Source organism: Diceros bicornis, chromosome 33, assembly GCF_020826845.1.
Source record: "Diceros bicornis minor isolate mBicDic1 chromosome 33, mDicBic1.mat.cur, whole genome shotgun sequence".
Classification (NCBI taxonomy): Eukaryota; Metazoa; Chordata; class Mammalia; order Perissodactyla; family Rhinocerotidae; genus Diceros; species Diceros bicornis.
In genome coordinates, this window is record NC_080772.1 from 7,694,428 (window position 1) to 7,717,926 (window position 23,499).

At 37.2% G+C, this 23,499-nt stretch overlaps 1 protein-coding gene across 4 annotated transcripts in view; it reads right to left on the reverse strand.

The window, feature by feature from the left end:
• Positions 1-23,499, reverse strand: part of ATP6V1H (ATPase H+ transporting V1 subunit H) — a 119,920-nt gene that overhangs the window by 76,866 nt on the left and 19,555 nt on the right. For 3 of the 4 annotated variants that reach the window (XM_058528701.1, XM_058528698.1, XM_058528699.1), the window contains exons 7-9: positions 20,420-20,473; positions 11,152-11,249; positions 3,459-3,651 (exon numbers count right to left, since the gene is read on the reverse strand). In XM_058528701.1, coding sequence (XP_058384684.1) covers positions 3,459-3,651; positions 11,152-11,249; positions 20,420-20,473 — 345 coding nt within the window. The remainder of the gene's footprint in view (positions 1-3,458; positions 3,652-11,151; positions 11,250-20,419; positions 20,474-23,499) is intronic. The other variant, XM_058528700.1, reaches the window with a different exon arrangement.

The following is a 23,499-nucleotide window of genomic DNA, read 5'->3' on the forward strand; positions in this document are numbered from 1 at the left end:
AAAACTGGTTTGTGAATTAAATTGTGCTCTAGCAATAGAAGGAGACTGTTAAAAGATCCTGTTTCTAGAATTTTTCATCTTTACTAAATAAATAAGAATACAGATAATGAAATACTTAAGTAGAAGAAAAAATATATTCAGCTTAGCTACAAAAATACTTCAGAGTAGAATCTCATTAATACAACTACTCTGCTAAATCTGCTACTCCAATTTAAAAACTGATTATTATTTTATCTGGACTAGACTGAAATTTACTATGACAACTCATGTCCACAGTTTGCTAGAAAAACTAAGGGCAGAGACAATATGGTGAGGCAGAGAAATAGGGAGGTACCACATTTACCTATTTCTTAAGAGTAAACTTCTCAAGGGCCATACAACAATTTTTACATGAAAAAGAATGTTACTTTTTATAAATAAGAATAAGCAAATCTAATGCATAGAGCAACACTTGGTCAACAGCTGACTGGCATTTATCATATCTAGCAACTCACACTTTCATTTCACTTTCCACTCTTTCAACAGAATTTACTCTGAACCTCACTTCTCAATGATTTTAATCTCTCATTCCACTCATTAGGCAGCTAGAAAAAAAATGGAGTTTAGGGGCTGGCCTGGTGGTGTAGCAGTTAAGTGCTCTCCGTCTGCTGCAGCGGCCCAGGATTCGCAGGTTCCGATCCTGGGTGTGCACTGACGCACCGCTTGTGAAGCCATGCTGTGGCAGTGTCCCATATAAAGTAGAGGAAGATGGGCATGGATGTTAGCCCAGGGCCGATCTTCCTGAGCAAAAAGGTGAGGACTGGCATTGGATGTTAGCTCAGGGCTAATCTTCCTCACAAAGAAAAAAAAAAGGAGTTTAATGCTTTCAGCTGATAGCTTCAGCAAAGGAATCGGAATTCCTCTCTCACATGACCTACGGCTCTCCGTCTCACGGTTTCCCCTCCTTTTAATGCTACTCTTAAGGTTCCCGAGAAAATGCACAGAGAAAAAGGAAAAAGGAGATGGCAGAATGGTTAAGAGGATGGCTTTGGAGCCAGAGGATGGCTTTGGAGCCAAACAGATTTCACCAAAATTCCAATCCTATCACTTACTAACTAAGGAATAAATCCCGAAGTCTTCATTTTCATATCTATAAAATAAAAATAATAATAGAAACTACTGGATCATCATGAAGATTAAATAAGACAACGCATGAAAATCAATTATAACATTTATTATTCTCAGTATCAAAGACAGGTTAGCACGATGATTAAGACCATGAGTCATACTGCCTGAGTCTGAATTCCTGCTCTGCCGCTGCCTAAGTATTTTGGCAAATTACTTAACCTCTTGTGGCCTAACGCCCACCACATGGAGTTCTTGGGAGATCAAATGGGTAACACATTGAAAGCAATTAGAACAGTGCCTGACACAGAATAAGCTCTCAATAAACATTAGTTATTATTATTAACTACAAACACCTAGAAAAGAGTTTCTACATATCAAATTTAAAAGTTTAAAAGGTGACAAGTGCTATGAATAAGCAATTTATAGGAGAAATATAAATGGCTGATAAAAATATTAAAAGATGCTCAGCTTCATTCATTAGTAACAGAACACAAATCTAAAACAATTTCATTTTTCACCTCATTTTTTGTAACAATTAAAAGATATTAAATGGAAGTGAAAGAATGGAAAAACATGCACTCCCAATACATTGTTGATGGAAATGTAAATTTGCACATTTTTGAAAGGTGATTTGATATTATCTATCAAAACTGCAGAACAGGGGCCGCCCCGTGGCATAGTGGTTAAGTGCACGCACTCCGCTGCCGGTGGCCTCGGGTTCGGATCCCAGGCGCGAACCAACACACCGCTTGTCAGGCCATGCTGTGGCGGCGTCCCACATAACATGGAGGAAGATAGGTATGGATGTTAGCTCAGGGCCAGTCTTCCTCAGCAAAAAGAGGAGGATTGGCATGGATATTAGCTCAGGGCTGATCTTCCTCAAAAAAAAAAAAAAAAAATGCAAAACAGTATGTTCTTTGACTCAGCAATTCCATCTCTAGAACTATATCCAAGAGAAATATTCACTGAAGTGAGCAAACACATGTAAACGAAATTGGAAACACCTCACATGCCCATCAATAGGACACTGGTTAAACAAACCACATCAAGACCACAGAATATAACCATTAAAAAGAATACTGAAGACCTACAGATATGAAAATGAAAACATATTCATTACATATTGTTACAAATAAAATTATAAAACAGTATTTATAATATGATGCCATTTTTATTTCTAAATACAAAACAAAATTACACACCTATTTATACATTTATCTCTAAATGCTTAGAAAAATTCGAAAGATGTTAGTAACTATATTTGGCAAATGTGATGTCTATGCTATTTAAATTTTTGCAATACATCTGTACTACTTTTTATTTTTGATTTGTTGTTTATTTAAAGAAAGCATAAGAACAAATAATGGTTAAAAGCAGATTCTGAAGCCAATAACAGATCTGCATGTCTACCACCTACCAGCAATGTACCCTCTCTGTCTCAGTCTCCCTGTCTGTAAAATGAGGAGAAGACCAATACTAATACTCATGATACCAATATACTAACAATAACAACAACTGCCATAGGGCTATGGTGAGCATCAATGAGTTAACAAATGGAAAACCTTAGAAAGATGCATGGCACAGAGTGAGAACTATATGAGATACATGCACTACTATTACTCTTGGGCAGCATCCTTAAAAGACACTAGGGCAGCCAGGCTGTCCCTGAAAAGCCCATTTAAATCCTAAGGTGACCAACAAAATTATCAACAGACAATTGTTACAGCAAATACCTTGGCCCTGGGTAACCAATTAACAACACTTTCTGTCTGTGTTACAACTGCCTGGCAGCCAGAAGACCCAGGATTCAGATTCTAGCTCGCCTCTTCTGTTGTCTTCAACTCTCTTATCTGTTCAAGGGTGGAAGGTGACTTAGATAATCACCAGAATTCTAATATCCTAATAAAATAATTTTACTATTCAAAATAATTACAGATATTTATAGCTGCCTCAGAAATATACTGCCAGTCAGTAGATCCAGAGTCTGAAATACAATACTACACTAACATAAGGGCTTCATAAGATAAAAACTTCAATAACAGTCTCTCAGACACACTGCAACAAAAAGGGACTTCCTCTAACTGAATGAAAAACAATTACATTTCCTTCTAAGCATTCTGTGACTCATCCATTTCATCCATTTAAATGGTTTCCTCCCCCCAGTCCCACTCCCCCATGCCATAAATACAAATTAGTGATATTTGATTCTGGTGACCATGACTCCATAGTTTCCTAACTACATAGAGAACAAGCAACTTTTTCTCACCTGCTAAAAAGCCCTCAAATATACTCCACAGTGAAAATGCCTCACACACACACACACACCAAAAAAAAAACCACAAAACACTTACACGGAATGCTGCAAGAATGATTCTTGTCACTTTCTCTTTGACAGATTCTTGAAGGATATCGGACAGAACAGGAATGATATTATAACGCCGCAGGTGTTCACACATTTGAGGACTGAATGCCAGGAGCCATATTGAAAAAATCATTTGATACTGCAGTTGAAAGCCACACTTGTTACTCAAAACTCCCATTATGCTGAAAAGGAACACACATTAAGAAAACATTTAATATGATAGTGCAACAAGAAAGAAGAAATAACCAATTATTCTCTTTTTGCACTCATAGAACAAGTCTTTCTGAATTATGTCCTTAGTTTCTTTTCTGCCAGAAATAACAAGCAAGCTAGATCCCTACTCACAAAGGGCCATTTCCAGCACACCTTCACTAAGTCTCTCTCCAGAAGTCATGGGACTTCGGCAAGCAGCAGCATTTGCTGCAGGGACGCAATGAGAAAGGGAACCAGATGTGCGATGAGGCAGAGGGAGTGGTAAGAGGAATGTCACAGACATTGAAGGGGCTAAAACGGGACTCAGTAACACAATGGATGTACACCTTGGTGAAGTCAGATGTTAAATCAAGATTTTGAGTCTGGATGACCAAGAGGATCATTTATAGCTTTAAAAATATTCAGGAGGGCCAGCCCTGGTGGCCTGGTGGTTAAGTTGAGCACGCTCTGCTTCAGCAGCCCGGGTTCAGTTCCTGGGCGCAGACCTATACCACTTGTCAGTGGCCATGCTGTGACAGCAGCTCACATACAAAATAGAGGAAGACTGGCAATAGACATTAGCTCAAGGTGAATCTTCCTCAGCAAAAAAATATATATATATTTAGGAAACTCAGAGAGAAGAGCGGATGAGTCTGAAAAAATCCTATCATGAGTCTGACATAGCCGGTCACTGAATTTGGGAGTTAGAACCTCAGAAGTCTCTAGTTCAACCTCCCATTTTACTGATAAGAAACCTATATGCAAATAAAAGAGGTTACACCAAGGAAGAGCACTGAGGAAATTTCCCTGGGGAATGCCTACATTCAAACAACGCAAGACAGAAACCATCAGATAAGACCACTAAAAATGACCAGAGGGGTTAAGGGGGAGTCAAAATCTAGAGAACGTACAACACAAACAGTAAACCCTAATGCAAACCACAGACCTTAGTTATTAAGAATATATCAATATTAGTCCATTAATTGAAACAAACATACCACAGTAATGCAAGATGCTAATAATAGGGAAACTACGGGAGGGCAGGTATATACAGGAATTCTGCACTTTCAATTTTTCTGTAAACCTAAAACTGCTCTAAAAAATAAAAGTCTATTAATAAAAATAAATTTCTAAATCTAATTTTACAATCTACAACTACTAACTTAGTGGAAGGCTTATATTTGTGCCATTTCTCCATTTTTGTAATTTATATAGTTATAAATTTGCTCAATTGCCCTTAATTTTCTCATGCATGAGTTCTCCCTTAAGCCTTTTCTAGTCTGGGTTGCTATGTAAGACTTGTTTTTATTTAATACTGATGTCATTATTTCAACAGCTGTAAAATCATGTAATTTTATACTACGAATACTTTAGTACCTGGTTTCCTTTTGCTCTCTGATTGTTCCAGTTACTAAGGTAAGCCTTCTGCACTTTGCTTTGTGATGCTGTGGCTGAGACTTGAAGCCACGTTTCTGCTTTACCAGCTGGCTCTGCCAATAAGAGATGCTAGAGGCTGGCTGCAAAGATGGAGGAAAAAGGGACTTTCTCCTGCTGGCTTCCTGTTCCTATGAGCATCACTCTGGCAACACTTCTTCAATCCAGCAGCAACCATTCTTTCCACGGCATTAGCTGAATTCATTTTGCAACAAGCTTCACTGCCACCCTCAGAGACACCAGGACCAGGTGTCTGGGTCCCTGACCTATGAGACTCTTCCTCTGAGCTCAAGGACCCAAGCCCCAGATGAGCAGTACTCCCCACTCTAAGGTCTTTATTTCAGCTTCACGCAGCCCCTCCTTGAAGTATGTAATTTAGTAATTTTAGTAATTCCAACCTCTTACCTTTGCTCCCCAGCTTTAGGGTAGTACTGCACTTGCTACCTCTCTGACACTTGAGAGTCCTTTTGTTTGTTTTCAGAAACCTAGTTAACAAATTTATACCTGGTTAAAAGCTCTTCCCATTAAATTATCTCTGTTAAAATAAAAATTTTCAAAAGACCAGAGGGGTTAAGGAGAACTCAGAGCCAATACACTGTTGCTGAAACCAAGATAGAAAGGTTTTGAAGGAAGAAGAGCAGTCAACATTGATAAACACTGTAGAGAAAAGTTTAAGACAGTTTAAAATTTGTCCACAATATACAGGATTCCATTGAAAAGATAAGTAAGTCTCCTATACTCAAATATTAACCACAAGAAATACCCTAACGAAACAAAATAAAGCTCCTGTTTACCAGAATAAGGAAGGGACTACCTCAGGGGCAAGAACCCCAACTCTGGATACAGTGGAGCATGAAGAGTGTGCTAAGGGGGTACAAAGAAGGCAGTGGCCCAAGATAAACCTAAATATTGTAATTTAGCACCTATTTGTTAAGGATCTACATGGCAGGTACAGTGTAAGGCATGGGGGATACAATGGTGGGCAAAAACAGACACTGTCCACGCTCGCAAGGAACTCAGAGTCTGGTGCAGTGAGAGGGAAGGATTTCCAGAGGAAGCGGCCCTTGAGCTGAGACCTCAAGAATGAGTGGGCATTAATTACCATTTAGGTCTCTGCTATCCCTCTCAAACTGGTGAGTTTACTGTTATTTTTAAAGTAACCGAAAAAGTTACCCAACGATTCTGTAGAATCCTAAATGCTACCCTTGTTAGGTATTTAATACTTTCCAACTAGATTGTAAACCTCTCAAAGGAAAGAATCATATGTTTCTTTGTATTCCCCATAATATATAGTACAACATTATGCACAGAGCTGAAAAAACACAAATAACTGTCAAATCCAGGATATTACAAAGAAGACTAAGGTCCACGAGGCCAAAACACAGTAGTCCCTCCCTTACCCATGGTTTTGCTTTCCAGTTTCAGTTAGCCATGGTTAATTGCAGCCCAAAAATATTAAATGTAAAATTCCAGAAACAAACAATTCAAAAGTTTTAAATTGTGCACCGTTCTGAGTAGTGTGATGAAATCTCATGCCATCCTGCTCCGTCCCACCCGGGAGGTGACTGATCCCTTCGTCCAGAGGATCTACGTTGTATATACTCCCCACCCATTAGTCACTGAGTAGCAGTCTAGGTTATCAGATTGACTGTTGGTATCTCAGTGCTTGTGTTCAAGTTACCGTTACTTTACCTAATAATGGCCCCAAAGTGCAAGAGTAGTGATGCTAGCAATTCGGATACGCCAAAGAGAAGCCATCAAGTGCTTTCTTTAAGTGAAAGGCGAAAGTTCTCCACTTAACAAAAAATCGTATGCTGAAGTTGCTAAGATCTATGATAACTTTCATTATAGAATAGTTGTAATTGTTCTATTTTATTATTAGTTATTATTGTTAATCTTTTACTGTGCCTAATTTATAAATTAAACTTTATCATAGGTATATATGCAGGAAAAAACATACTATATATAGAGTCTGGTACTATCTTCGGTTTTAGGTATCCACTGGGGGTCTTGGAATGTATCCCCCTCGGGTAAGTAACTATTTAGTGTTCTGTTTTGTTTTGTAATTAAGGTTTTTTTTAAAAAATCAAGCCAGTGAAGAGAGTAGGGAGACAAAAGAGCTGGCTGTTTTCTGGCTGACTTGTACACTTTTAGTTAGCTCCTGCTCTTCAAACTCATGAGCACCTCCTACCTCATCATGCAACGTCACCCGATAATGTAATGTTTTTTTGTTGTTGTTTTTTTGTGAGGAAGATCAGCCTTGAGCTAACATCCAATGCCAATCCTCCTCTTTTTTGCTGAGGAAGATTGGCCCTGGGCTAACATCCATGCCCGTCTTCCTCTACTTTATATGGGACGCCGCCACAGCACGGCTTGACAAGCAGTGCATCAGTGCACGCCCGGGATCTGAACCTTTGAACCCCGGGCCACTGAAGCGCAGGGCGCACACTTAATGACTGTGCCACTGGGCCGGCCCCTGTAATATTGTGATGTTAAAAAAAAATACTTAACTTTTCACTTATATACTACTTTATACTTTCAAAATACTTTAAATATGGGGGTATAAATGTTCATAAACACCAGGTGAATTTGAGGAGGCAGTTATTCCAGCAAAAGCCCCTTTCTAGTTCCAGTATTTAAAAAACCAACGGTAACCTTCAGACTTTCTAGTGAAGTCAACAATAAGCAAGACAGTGTAAAGTATATTTTTGGTCTTATAAAGGTGTATAAACATTCAAAAATAGTGTTGTGCCATTCATGTAACAGATTTTTTAACCAAAAAAGAAAGAAAACCATATAGATAAAAATGTACTGGGGTTTTAAAGGGGCCGGCCCAGTGGCGTGGCGGTTACATTTGAGAGTTCTGCTTCTGCGGCCCGGGGTTCGCTGCTTCAGATCCTGGGCACAGACCTACTCACCGCTCATCAAGCCATGTTGAGGCGGTGTCCCATATAGAAGAGCTACAAATCTACAACTATGATACACAACTATGTACTGGGGTTTGGGGAAGAAAAAAAAAATGTACTGGGGTTTTAAAAGCATCAGTTCTCTTCTACTCTCTTCAAATAGGCTATGCTTGAAAGTTTCTTCTCCTCGCATGATTCTTGCTTCTGATTTAAGGAGTACCAAAAAGGAAAAAAACAAAAAAAAAGAAAGAAAGAAAACTTCCAATCCTAAACAAAAGAAATGGAAATATAGAAAGTACATGTTTTATTTTTTAAAAAATGAAAAGATTAAATGACTTTTCTAAATTGCCATACTATGGCAAGTTAACATATTATACCTTTATTAATGCCTAGTCTCAATCTAAAGGTCTCTTTTCTGATTACAGCTAATCTCATTAGTGGTCATTAGCACATTAAAATGTATACACTAAACATGGAATATTCTAGATTGCATTTATCCTTGCTCTTGTTGCTAAATTGAATAGTTAATATTGCTTACTGTCCTCCCAAATACTAAGTGCCAGTAACTAGAACAGTAGCATGTGGCTAGCCTCGGTATACCATTAGGGTCCGCTGGGCCAAATTTTAGTATTTGAGTTTATTTTTTGAGCAACTATAACCATTTGTAAAAATTGCTGTTTCATAACTTTTATTCTCTCTTACAGGTTTTCCAAAGAACAAAAAAAAAATCTTTTGTTTAATAGAATAAAATACAACTTATTTTGCAATTACCATACAGGTCTATTGGACCCATTTATGAACCTAAGATATTTTATGGGATCTTAGTGATTTTACGTTACCTATAATTTGAAGAATTACACTATTTCATCATCCTACATATTATCCCATCATTATTCATTCATTATTCCCAACTATGCTAAAAAAAAATTAGAGACTAAAATGACAAGAAAATTAGAGAATAATGGAATCTACTAGGAAGATGACGTAATAGTGAAATAATTATTTTTTGTTATTGTATTGCCCAAAATATTGCATCATTTTTTAAGAAGGTAAAAAGACCAGAAACACCATCTTTGTAGTCTACCTTTTGGTTTCCGGGCAGAAGTGAGTTAACATCATAGTCCTGTGACTGCTATCCTTTGACAGGTCTGTTTGCAAAGCTGGCCCCTGGCTGGCATCCGGGAACTTGACCAGTAAACAGTTCCCTAAACTGATACAAAGCTTCTCCTAAATGATATGGATGGCTCACTGTACCTAAACTGTCTGCACAAACAATATGCTTATGTTTATGCTGAAAACCTACGTTCCATCTGGAGTCGAATTTTGCCGCATGCTAGGCAGAGGGTGCCTACCTTACAAACCTCCAATGAAAACTGTGGGTGCCGAGTCTCTAGTGGGTTTCCTGGGCAGAAACCTCATACAAATGTTGCTGCATTTTCATTGCTGGGGGAAGAGTGTGCTGTGTGACCCCCTCATGGGAGGGAGAGAGCGTAAAGAAGCCTCACGTGGATTCCTCCAGGCTCAGCCTTTGTGGTTGTTCCTCTTGATCCAGCTGTGTATCCCTCCTATGTCTCTGTAATCAACCTCAGCCATGAGAACAACTACATGCTGAGCCCCGAGTCCTTCTGCTGAGTTTCCCAGCACAGTGTGAACACAGCTGAGAATTCAGAACTTTTTATTTTCTACCCATAATGGCACTTATCTGAAGGTGTTTCACAATTACTAAATGAATCAGAAATTGAAAGCAAAGAGACAGACAGCATTCTATTCTGTAACAATGAGGGTAAAATTGGTAACACGTGAAATCTCAAACTGTGCATTTTCAGATGACTATATCATAAACGCATTTTCTGAAACTCAAGAATCAGTGAGTGAGCAATATATTTCTAAGGACAAAAAGGAAATACAGTGTTCTCAGCTACTTAGCCATTCCACATGCAAGACTTCAACACAATATTTTGCAACAAAAACGTGGACCATTCCATTTTGCTAAAAGGACATGTGATGGTTTTCTTTCATCTTTTATGTTGCTTGTGCACCAAAATTCACTTATTACAAAAAGGTCTGCTATGTAAAAATTCTTATTAAAATTTCTAATGGTTGTTTTTCACCATCTCTTTATTCTTAATTCTATTAATTATTCATAAAATGACTAAATATATATTTTACAAAGGGTCCAGATAGCAAATTGTAAAGACTATTTTTCCTAACATACTGAGAGTTAAATAAGTATAAATAGATTGAAATTTTGCATATTAAGATTACTAATTTATTGAGTCGATGGTTATTGAGTAATCCATGACAGTTCAAATCCAATTCATAAGAACTCCCATTTGCAGAAGTAACCCACCCTAAGAAACTGCACACAAATACTAGCTGAGAAGATCTAGGATATTTCGTCCCTTTGGTAGGAATATCCCTACTCTGGAGATGGACGCATCAGCCTACTAGGATCTGATGACACAGCATCAAGATCGTTTAACCAACTCTTCTTGCTCTGAAGCCTTGCTCACCAAGCAACCTTCTGTGGACAAAGCAGCTTCCTGAATAGATTTTCCAACAAAGAAACAATGTCTTCATTAACTGAAAAGAGTATTTGGTTTAAAGACAGTGAGATCTCTCATTATGAATAAATAAATTGGCTTTCTGGTAATAAAAGAGGATTTCGTTTGTTTGTTTTGGGGTTTGGGGGGTTGTCTGTATAAATATGTTTGTTAAACCTGAGAAGATAGATCCTGAAATTTTCTGGACCAGTATATTAGGACCCCACAAAGAAGGGGCTAATTTTATAGCATTACAAAGAATGGTTTATATTCACTCTTTTCTGGATAAGACCTTTTCTTGTTGATTTTGCCTGCATTTACTACAAGATATTTTTATAATTGTTTTTCTATTCGGAGTATGTGGAATTTATTCTGTCAAGCATTACATTTTTAGGGGTCCTTAAACTCTTATAATAGCACAGACGAAGCCAGGGAAGGGGGAAACATTCCATTTGGTAGTTACTGACTCCTATGAAGGTCAGCACGATCCACTGTTAGACATGAAAAAACATACCTCTTTTAGATAATTAAATGTATTAATTTCTCTGAAAATGTCAAGGAGAGATACGTTTAAATGTTTTCCACATTACAGTAAAAGGGTACTCACCAGTTCACCCCATCTGCTTCCACCCAGGCGAAGCGGTACTCGTTGACCCGAAGCATCAGCTGCAGACACCCAGCAACACACTGCACATACTGGGAGCTCTAGGCAAGAAGCAGCACAGGTTTTAAAGGTGGAAATCGCTGGAAGTCATGACATCGCGCGTATACGAAGAGTCTGGATTTTTTGCACTGGAGTTGCTTATCATCAGAACATCCAAAGGTCCCTAATATTTTTTCGAAAGTCAATCCTCATTTTTTTCTTTTCTCTCTCTTAGAAATGAAGCTGATTTTCTCTGCCAAATTAAACCTACACAGTTCAAGACTACTTAACACACATAGGGAAATCAAGGAACAAAGTAATTATATAGAGAGAATACTGCTGTTCAGAATTATAGAAATATCAAAGAAGAACAGTAAAATTAAAAAGAGAAAAGCGTATGCTTTGAGACAGGCCTATAATTGAATGATCTTGGGGAAGTTAGTGAACCTTTCCAATACTCAATTTCTTTCTCCTTAATGAGAATAACACCCCCAAGCACCCTGAAGCGATACTGTTAGGATTAAGTGAAATACCTCGTTTAGCATACAGCTAGACATTTTGCTAACTCAATAAATGGGAACTTAAAAGAAAACTACACGGCGTATAAAAAGTTCTAATTAAACACTTGAAAAAGACTGTGATTTTTAAAAAATATCAGTTCAATAGCACTGTCTTAGGGAAACTGTGGTTAAATCTGAAACTTGAAATAAGCAGGAATAATATCCCAAGGAGGTTGCAGGCTCCTCAACTTTAGCAAAGCTAGTAGCAACACCTGGCCTGGGCTCTTCTCTAAATATTTACCATGAGCCTTACATCTATAAGAAATGGAAAGACAAGAGGAAATTTCAGACTGTAGCCTTAAAGAACATGCAAATAAAAAAAGAAAGAAAGAAAAAAAGAAGAGAATCATGGATGTAATATAAATTCATAACACCTAATATACACGATGCTACTAAGCTCTACATTTTAATTCAAACAAAATTTCTTAAAACCTAACACTTCGAAGAAATTCCAGGCACTCAAATACAAAACACCATGATACACGTACATCTGGTGGAATAATCAAAAGTTATCAAGAAAAGGTTATCCTATATTTTACCTAGAAAGTAGTGAACATAGTTGCCCAAAAGCACAATATATCCAGTAACATAATTTACCTGAAAACTCAAAACATTAGCAGAAATTAATGACAAAAAAATAGTGAATTTTCAGCTCTAAAACAATCTTCCATAATGGGAAAAAAATGCGTATTTTTCCAACTAAGTCAGCAGATAATAATCTGAATTTTACGTGAGATGCTTTGGACATATTTATGATAAAATATCCAATCAGCACAGAACAGCATAAAACAAAGTCCTTCTCATCACCCCTCAGTACCACTCCTAAGGCACAACCACTATTAGTAGATTTCTGTGTTAACATTGCAGAGATTTTCTATGCATTATATGTCTTTTTAAAAAAAATACAAATAAGATTATACTATAACTTTCATTTGTAATTTTTTTTCATTTAATAAATCTTATACATAGAGATCTACTGCATTTTCAACAACTTAATTTAAATAAAGATTTTAAATCCATGGTGCTCTCAACTTTTAAGAATTATTCCTTAATTCAACAACATTTATTAGGTTGGTCATATTATCTGGTATGCAAAAGAGACTCCACTTTATTTTCAAACCTGTGGTACTTAGAGGAACCAACCAAAGAGGAAGAAGCTCGTTTGTCCTTGCAGTACAGGGAACTGCTTGACAGCTAGCACCTTAAACTGCCTGCACTGTCAGAAACTATTCTCAGCTCTCAACTATTCCCCAAAAAAGTTATACAAATCTGGACTCAATATCATCAACAAATATTTATTGAGCGCCTACTATGTGCCAGACACGGTTCTTGCCGTGAGCATACAATCATGAACAAAACAGAGCTCAGTCCCTACTATCAGGGAGCTTAGTCTAATGGAAGAAGAGGAAAAGCATACACAAAGCAAGTAAATTATAGAGTATACCAGAGTCTGACAAGTTCAATGCTGTAAAAATAACTTAAGAAAGGGAAATAGGAAATGCAGAGAGGGAGACATAGGTGCTCTATCAAATAGGATCTTTGGGGAGGGCCTCACTGCTAAGGTGACAACTGACAAAACCCTGAAGAAGGAAACAAGTAAGCCATGCGGCAATGGAGAGGAAAGTGCTTGTGCTGCAGGACGGCAGATCGATTTAACAGATCAGATCATTCCAAAATACACAATAAGGTGCCCTGCACCTGCAAATACTACTCTCTTTCCCACGGCTGCTCTCTGCCACGTGACTCCCCCTCCCAATAGTCTTCAATGACTTCCCAGGGCCAACAAGAATTTTTAAATCCTAAGTGATCTCAAAGGCCCTGCATGCTCTGGGCCTGCTCGTCTCCTCTCTCCACTGTCCCCATGCCTGCATTCCTGCCTCTGCCCTGGTTCTCCACACACACTTCCCTCTACCTGAGGCACAGGCCACATCCCTCCGCTTCCTCAGGAAAGCCTGAACAAACTTGACCCCAGATGAGACCCTCCCCTTGTATACTCACAGAGGACCTGTGCTTCTCTCTTACAAGCGTTGCCAAAAGTCTACTAAGATAATGGAAGTGTGTAATAACTTGTGGTAACGCTGTCCTCTCCCAACATGATGCAGCCCTGTGTGGGCAGGAGTCCTGCCCACCTTGGTCAGTGTAACGCTTTCAGCACCAGGCACTGTAGCTAGTAGGCACTCAGTAAATATTTCTTCAATGAATGAACAAAAAGGAAATACAAACAAACTTCATATCTTACACTAATTCCAAATGAATGAGGCTCCAATAGATATGGTTCAATAATTAAAAGTTTGACCAAAATTTTTATACTAATAATACTCAATACTGCAGACATATATACAACATAGCACTATTATCTTATTTCTTTTTGAAGCCAAAACTAAATCTGTTTGGTAATTATGGATTTTACATAACTGTCTAGCATTTGTTTTAAATTTAAGTCATCTCAATTTGAGAACTAATACAAATTGCTAATCAATTTTGGCTGCACCTTATGTCATCCTATTTTACTAGAAAATATTCATGGTAAAAGAACTCATTTAGCCAGATAATAGTTTCCATTTAAATTGCTAAATTTATTTATCTAATGACAAAAAACTACCTATATTTGGACTGACAACAAAAATCTATACACACAAAAAAATGTTTTAGATACTCATTGTATTGTTTCCTGAATACTACTCGTTTAAATGTCATTTAACCGTAGTTCTTCTTTGATATAAAGTTTTTCTATTTTTTCAATAATAAAAATGGATCTTTTAGATGAGGAACCCAAGGCTTAAAAAGGTGATATAATTTGTTGAAATTAAAATAGTGAGCTCATCTTGGATAGGCACCGGGAGTCCACTCTCTTCATGCTGAGCTCGAGTCTTTGTGTGCCCCCAGACATCCTGGGCTGAGAATCAGCCACAACACGAACTCTCACTGCAACAAACCTCAATGGTAGAGGACAACTATCTTTACGTCTCAAGACATTTAAGAGAATATCATTTAGACAAATTTTCCAATGTTGCTGAAAATGCAAACTCTCCAACATTATGGTGGAATAATCAGATCACAGGGAAAATAGCAATGGATAGAATTCACTTTCCTGGTGAATATGGTCTCAGAGATCCATATTCTGCAGAATTACCAAGTAATTCAAGAACTGAGGAATTATAAAGTCGACAACAAAGGATAAGCATAATAAGTCAGTGATATTGCACCAAAGTAAAACTAATGTTATAAAAATGTTTACAGACAAATTTTCAATATTTATCTCCATAATGCTGGAATTTAAGTACAAACTAAATGAGAAAGAGTAAAGAATATTCACCTAAATTTTGGAATCATGGGCACTTGAAAAAACAAGTTTGCACTGCAATTAAAAGCATCTGTCCCATGGCCAGTGAAAATGCACAGTACACAAGTATCAGGGAAGCACAAAGTTGAGCTTTTCAAATACATAATTGACTAAAATAAATTCCAGAAGCCAGTTTTACATGAAATGGAGGACTGGTGATTAGTAGTCCCAAAAGCATTTAAAGTTTCATGATTATCAGATGAATCTTTTCTTGTAGAACTAAAAAGTGAGTGTGCACGCGTGTATGTGTGATTTTTGCTTCTATCATAGACGTTCACTTTAAAAATAACACGACGATATCAAGTTATCATTAGAGAACTGGAACAACTGGAATTGTCATACTTTACTGATGGATATATAAAATGGATTAGAAAACTGACTGGCAATATCTAATAAAACTAAATTTACATATACCCTATAACCCAGCAATTCCATTCTAGAATTAAGTGCTCCGGACATAACGGATTACATCTAGCAAAAGACATGTACAAAAATGTTCACAGCAAGATTATTCACAATAGCCAAAAACTACAAGTAACCCAAATATCCACCAATAAGAGAATGGATAAAATTCATTTAATAGATTACTACATAGCAATAAAAAGAATGAACTACTGCTAAATGCGATATGAATGAATCTCATTGACAATACTGTGCAAGAGAATTCAGACACAAAAGAGTTCATACTGTATATGATTCCACTTACCTGGAGTTCAAGATCAGGCAAAACTAGTCTTTGGTAATAGATGTCATTAATGGTGGAAGGTGAGGTGAAGGAAAGTACTGAGTAGGAGGACACATGACCACAAATTCATTCAGCTGAACATTTAAAATCTGTGCATTTTACTTTATGTAAGTTATGACATAAAAAGAAAAAAAAGACTGAAGAAAGAAAAGGAGGAAAGGAAGGAGAGAGGTTTTTCCAATCAGAAGTTTTGCCAAATTATCTTTGGCAAATCACTTAAACTCTTCAAAACTTTCTCATCAATAAAGGAAAATACCAGCCCCACAACATTAAAAAAGAAAAAAAAAAAAAAACGGTACTCTAAACTCCAATCATAAAGCATAAACAATTGTAAGGTATACTATTACTATTATTATTATCTCATTTTGAGGAACTGAAATAAATATGGCCCAAGAACTCTCTTGAAGTGGGCTTATTAAAAGAGATCCTCTAGTCAATACTCATAAAAATACCTAGATTAAATTAATACCTAAATTAACCTAAGATAATTTAGTCTTAGACTGAAGTCTTACCAAAAAAGTAATTTTACTATTAATTTACAAATTTATAAATCTCCTTCCAGTATTCCTTTCAATCTAATTTGCTTAGTCATATAATTCAATTACATGACTACTGGGAGTCTTTATTACAGAGGAACATTATTGCGGACTTGAGAAAATAAGATTTAGTTTATAAATTATTGCTTTGTATACAACTTCCAAGAACACATCTAATGCATAATATTAGGTTACCTTATTATTGTTATCAGTGCTAGCCTTTGAAAATGATATGTAAAAGAAAGTCTTGTACTGAAATTTCTTATCATTTAATTTTCCTTTGCATTGCCAGAATATACCTTCAGGCAATCCTTCCAAAAATCTCATGGGAAAAACAAAACTCATAGATTCTTATCTTTCCTCCTTCTCTTAATATTCATTCTGTGCATATATTTTTTTAATGATCCCCAATGTTTAAAATGTATTAATTTTGTGAGAAAAAGATAAAAGGCAATTGAAGAATGAAAATCATCCAAGAATTGCTTCAGGTAAATAACAATGCTCTTGAAACTTGCACAAAGACACGTAATTGACTGAACTACTTTGGGTCCTCACAGACTTTCCAACTCACCAGCTACAGCAGACTACATTTAAATAGCAGGCCTGAACTATATAAATTACTGACTCAGCCCAGTCATTTCTGCTACTTGAGCAGCACTTTTGATGTACTTATCAGCAAAGTAGTAAAGCACTAAATCATTAAAGTACTCCACCTCTTCTAGAAGACTGAAAAGTGCCACATAACCACAGCACTAAATTAAAAACAAAGCCAAAGCAGTAAAACTAACCTCATATTAACAAGGATATTAGAACCGCCACAGAAAATAATTTACGGAATTTGACCAAAAGCCAAAAAAAAGTTAAGTTTTTTCCTTTCATTCTAAACTGCTAAAACATGGATGAATCCTGAAAACATTACGCTAAGTGAAAGAAGCCAGTCACAGATAACTATGTATTATATGATTCATTCACACAAAACGGCCATAAGAGGCAAATCCAGAGACAGAAAGTAGATTAGTGGTTGCCAGAGGCTGGGAACAGGGAGCAGGGATGCGGAATGACTGTTAATGTGTACAGGGTTTCTTTTTGAGGTGTTAAAAATGTTATGAAATTAGATTATGGTAATGGTTGCAGCTCTGTAAATATACTAAAATCTACTGAACTGTAAATGGATGGATTTTATGATATGTGAAATGTATTTAGATAAAGCTTTAAAAAAAATTTGAAAATTTACTTCCTCACTTGCACTTGCCACACTTTCAAGTGCTCAAAAGCCACATGTGGCTAGTGGACACCATAATGGACAGTGCAGAAATACAGAATATTTCCATCATCATGGAAAGCTCCAACTGGACAGAACTGCTCCGGAACATTAAAAGGCAAGATAAAATAAGCAATAGGAGAGCCTAGCAACTTAATCAAGTTACTTATTGTCAGTGTAACAATGTTCATCTAGCAATAACTAACGCTAGACTGGATCTACAACAAAAACAACCAGAGAACAGGCCACAGTAAAATGCAGGAGCTAGGAGTCACCTTGTTCCCCTACACACATATATAAATGAAGCTGGGCAGAGGAAAAAGAAAACAAAGAAACAACCAAAAAATTCCCTGATTTTTTCTAAATCCTCCAAAGTTTGTGAGAGATCACAGTATTCGTTTTTGTCAGGGCATCAGCACAAAAATCAACTTCCAAGGCAGTGTGGCTTCCTCAGAAGAACAGAAGATTGATAATTCACATTCAAGAGCCAATAAAGAAATGAACAGACAGTTTAAGATAAGTACATATAATTTGATGTCGTTTATTATTTTCACATTTAGGCAAAGACAACATAATGCATTTTAAGGAAATTCCATTTGTGTAATGTCATTTAAATAAAAATGTTTGTCATGATCCACTCGTAACTTATTATGATGTTCCCATGGCCATTTTAAAAGTTAAGACTGTTGGATCATGTTTATTTCTCATTTTGCAGTGTAAAACTTTTGTTTTATACTGACATCAAGTGGCAATACCATGTAACGCAGTTTACCAAACTGCTTTTCTAAGCTCTCTGTAAACCTAAAGGGATTTTAAGATATAATATCAGTATTTTTAAAAGTCTGAGTAGGCTATGCACTTGGGGAATGCCTAAAGATCCCATTCCACTTTAGCTGCCTCAAAAGTAATTCTCTTAGTAAGCAACTCGTTTCTTTGAGGTTTTTGCCACTCATTAGCTGTATGACCTCAGGCAAGCTGGCGTGCCTTTCTGCTCAGCCTCACTGCTCTTATTGCTAAAACAAGGCTTATAGTAGGACCAACGTCAAAGAGGGAATGTGAATATTCAAGCAGATATAAATGTAAAATGAGTAAAACAGTGCCAGGCACAGGGTAAGTGCTCAATAAATATGAGTCACCAATTCAGATTCCCCTATTAAAATACAAGTGTCAGAGGAAAGGCTCACAATCCTACTCTCAACTTACTGAAGTCTGCTTTCCAAGTTGTCAGCCATCTGAAAAAGTAAGAACCTTCAGGAAGAGACAGAGAGTATGTTCAGGTTTCAAGAGCATTAAAGGGAATAAGACTGGAAATCAAAGGTCATCCTTCCGTCACTCACAATTACCCCTGACGCTCATTCTGTTTTGAATGTGTGTGTAAGAGTCTACCAGATAAACCACTTGGACTAACACACTGCCAATTCAATTAATCAGTTTTGTTTTTCCAATACACTGGACAGAAAAGGGCAGAATAAGAATGTCACATCACCAGAGCTTGCACCTCATTATGTAAGCTTTAATAAACAACCACTTAACTAAGTTTATAAGACATATGATTCTGAAAGTACCTTTTAAAAAATCTACCAATAAGTCTAATATATGAACTAAACAATGTTTCAAAATTTCAAACTGGTAGAAATTCAAGTCATATAAAATAAAGATTCCCAATTTAAACATCTGCTTATGGCTGAATATCTAGACCCCTAACCCACCACCTCCTTCCCCCACCCGGTCCCAAGACTGCTCATGTAGTTCTACACCTTGTTCCGATTCCATTTCAGAAGGCCAATGGCTATTTTCTGGCCTAACACACTGTTTGTCAAGTCGTTCAACCCACGGCCCAAGAGAAGCCTCCCTCTTGGCTTTGAAAATGACCTCTCCTGCCATCTAGTCTCAGAGCATACATACAGGTATGTTCCACACAGACGACAGAAGCATCAGCAACTAATATGGACACTGAGTGGCTTCTACAGAGCTTCATTTAGGTCTTTTATAGGCAGGTTGTAGACATTATCCTCTAAATATGCTTTCCAGTTTCCCAGAGATATTTCCAATAAATGAAGCTAGATGCACCTCACCCACATTTCTTTTTTTCCCCCTATCTTTCTCTCAACTGGCTTCAATCATGCCAACCCTTACTTGTCTAAACTTACTGCCAGTTCTTGAGCTATTTAACAAAGTTAAACCATTCCCAAATGGGCAAGATAACTCTAAGCAAGAAACCTGGAGCGACATGATTAGTTTTAACCTTTAACCTTTTAGCTCTACAAAAACGTGGTGAGAAACTGACCAAAAAGGGGTGGGGGGGTGTGGTTTCTGGCCACTACGTAGCCCCACACAAAGCCTTGAGCAACACAGCGCAAGCAATGAGTTTTAGTGCCATCAAGTAACTAAACTGTTTTCAACCGCCTGACACAGTGTTTGCATATCTGTTAGACAGTTTATCAGGCAACTGAAGCTCAGAGAGCAACTTTATGATCATTTGCTCCAGTTGTACACCTAAATTCAGACTCTTGCTTTGATTCTCAGGTCTGAGATCAAGTGGCCTGAAAAGAAGAGCAACAGGGAAGAGTAAGGCTCATGTCCGCCAACAGAAAAAGTGATCAGTACAGACCATAATGATTCATAAATAGTTTATACAAGACCGTTAACCTCACTGGAGGTGATATCAAACCCATGGATTTACACTTGGGGAACCAGTAAGCATCTTCAGAATTTTAAATGTCTATTACTCAAAATAACATATGCAGGGTGTTAGGAGGCCAGTGAATTAAGAAGGAATGTACTTACATCAGTTGAAGAGACTGTTCCTGTTTCAACAGCGACACCGCTACCACGTAGTTTCTATTACAAAATAAATAACTTATTACTTAGTTTTGTTTTTAACTTTATCCTAATTTATCAGTGTATGAAAGGGAGCTAAGCAAATTTTATAATTTTTTTCCTAATCCTACTTAATGGAATATCATCAACTAATAAAAAGCATAGGGATGATATGAAATATTCTAAATATCATTACACTCTTCCAGGTATTATCTTAATAAATTATTTAAAATGGAACAATAATAAACTGAATACTAAGCTCCAGCTAAATTTCATAAGTGAAGCTGGTGCAAACATCCGAGTCTCAGGATTTACTTACTGCATTATTTCTCCAGTAAGATGACTGTCTTAAGCTGAACTATCTACACTATATTCTGCACCAAAGCTTTCGAAATAGGTGCCTGATGATGGGAAGATACTACATGGAACTTAAAATTTGGTTATCCACAACAATGCTAACAAGTTATAACGACAATCAAAACCTCACGTTATATAGAAATGACCAAAGAAAATTTAAGGTAGAAAGTCAGAGGCTGAATACGCAAAAGCGATTATGAATTTCTGAAAGGAAATTTTTATTTTGTTTTTTTCAATAACTATTATCTACTAAGTGTCAGGCACGAGCCCCATAACCCAAGTACAATGCTTTAACTATCAAAAAAGGCTCCTAAATGTCACCCTAAGTAAAAGAACAAAATATTCAAACTTGCAACTAATTTGGACTTTTGAAAGTTTATTTCTATTAGGATCATGAAACTGTGGTCCTTTTTCTGAGAGAGAAACCCTTATGACAGAGAAAAGGAGACCTTCCAGATATAGTGCTACCACATGACATTTAAGCAAAGTAGCAAATAAAATCCCAAATAATCCTAGGTTTCATTCTTTAACAAGAAGTCTGTAATTTTAATCCTGATAGAAGGCTGTGGAAGAAGCATCTGCCCACAGCTAGACAGATAGTGCAATCCAGAGCCTAGCAGAAGCAGTGAGCAGACTCAGAAGCAAAGCCAGACTGCCTTAGAAGAGAAATTCTGTGGCAGAAGGCCTTGTGAAGCAGAAATGCCATACCATAACTAAACAAAGCCAAAGACTCAGTGATCCAAAAGTGCACTAGAAAGATACAGAAAAGGTCTTTAAGAGCATTTATCTAATACCAAGAAGCTCAATTCTAATGAAAACTGTTCTAGACCCTGAAATATTTGCTTCCACTACTGATGACAGAAATATTTCCCCCAATTGCTGGACGAGGTTACAACCATAGTCAATCACTCCAAAAGCAAGAAATCACCTGTGAGGCACAACATAAAAGTTACTCCTATGAGGAAAAGTTTAACATGGAACAACCCAAAATGTTAGTGGCAAACTAAAGGTACACTATCTTTCCTACCAATTTTCATTATATGAAGCCAGCTACAATAAAGCCTCATTACCACTATACCACAAAGCTAACACTAAAGCAGAACCAAGGAAGAACTCATTTCAAAACAGAAAACAAAAGGGGATGTTACCTATTTAACTAAGCATCTGATCCCAAATGGTATACATTTAGAAATTTAAAATCTCATCTTCACCCACCTATTTTTCACGTTCTAAATATTTTTTTAAATACCTCACAAACAGTAAAATATGCAAATTTGTGGCTCTAGTAAAAGTACTTTTAAAAACTAAGCCAAAAAGAGTGTTAAAATTTATGCTATTGACATAAAAAATACTTAAATTTTGTTCCAGACACACTAAAATATTCTTATCCAAATATAAAAGGCAATTTAGACTCCCCCCCACAAAGGCAGGCAATGATAAGACAAAAAATAAATCTAAGTAAAATGTCATGGTGCCTCTCTTATGCTTCAAATTAAAATCTACTAACATAATAAAGTCATCTGAAATCTAAATTACAACTTTCCAAAAATGTATTTCAAGCAGACATTTATTTGTAAGCTAACACTGATAACACAGTAACTACCAATATTACTTCTCCTGGTCTCATTCCTCCATGTCACCCATCCCCACAACAAAATCTCATTCTCTTCTACCTTTTCTTCCCCAGAATGCTCCTCCCCCACGCACCTTCATTTCACTCCTTTTCCGAAGATCATTCCCACCAAGTCTCCCCCTTAACCTAATACTTAGTCACTGGAAGCCTAAAAGAAAGAAACACTCCACTGAACCATCAGAAGTGTCCTGTCTTTTGCCCTGTTCTAGGGAACCATGAAGACAAAAACAGAAAACTTGCCATCTTTCCAACCATTAAACCAGCAAGCTCTTTTCCTTCATGGAGAAGTAGAGCTCGAGAGGCCTGAAAGTGACCAAGACAACTATTAAGCAGGCTTCATATTTAACCTTAAGCCTAAATGTTCAATCCCACAATGATACAGTGAAATCCTAAGGAGCCACTACATGACAGTTACCTCACAGCTGGACTCACAGCTCCAGGCCTATCCAGGTGCGCCTAGAAGCCTGGTACAGACTGTTGGCCACAATTAGGATAAGCGGCTTGACTAATGATCTGTAATGTGCTGTTTGGAGTTTGAAACTCCTCTGAGGGCACCCAGAGCCAATATGTTTACTGGTGTAAGTGGTTAGACAGCTTAGTTTGGTTATGTGACCAGAAGGGCATAAAAGATCCCACTAGAAACTTCTGCAGCTCCCAAAACCAAGATTTCTCGCACAAATCTTGGTGGTTCAGAGTGCCAAGGCAGACGTGGGAGCTGCACTGGGAAGTCTCTGAGCTCTAAAGCTTGCCTGCACTCTCTAACCTGCTGCACTGTTCCTGTTCCTTTCTCACAAGGCCTATGTGAGTCTGCTCTTTGGAGCGGTGTGGTTCCTTTCAATTCTCCAACCTGTGTGATCTTGGCAGCCACCTGGAAGGAAGACACTCCCTGCCCACTGAAAAGCATGATCGGAAAATCCCAAGTGGCAGAAAGACAGAAAGGTTTGAGTCGAAGCCAGCCAAAGAGAGAAAAAGTGAAGCATACTACCATACCTAAGAGTAGCCTGGTTATTTATCAAGTTCAAAATGGCATTACTTTAATATAACTTTTTTTCTAATT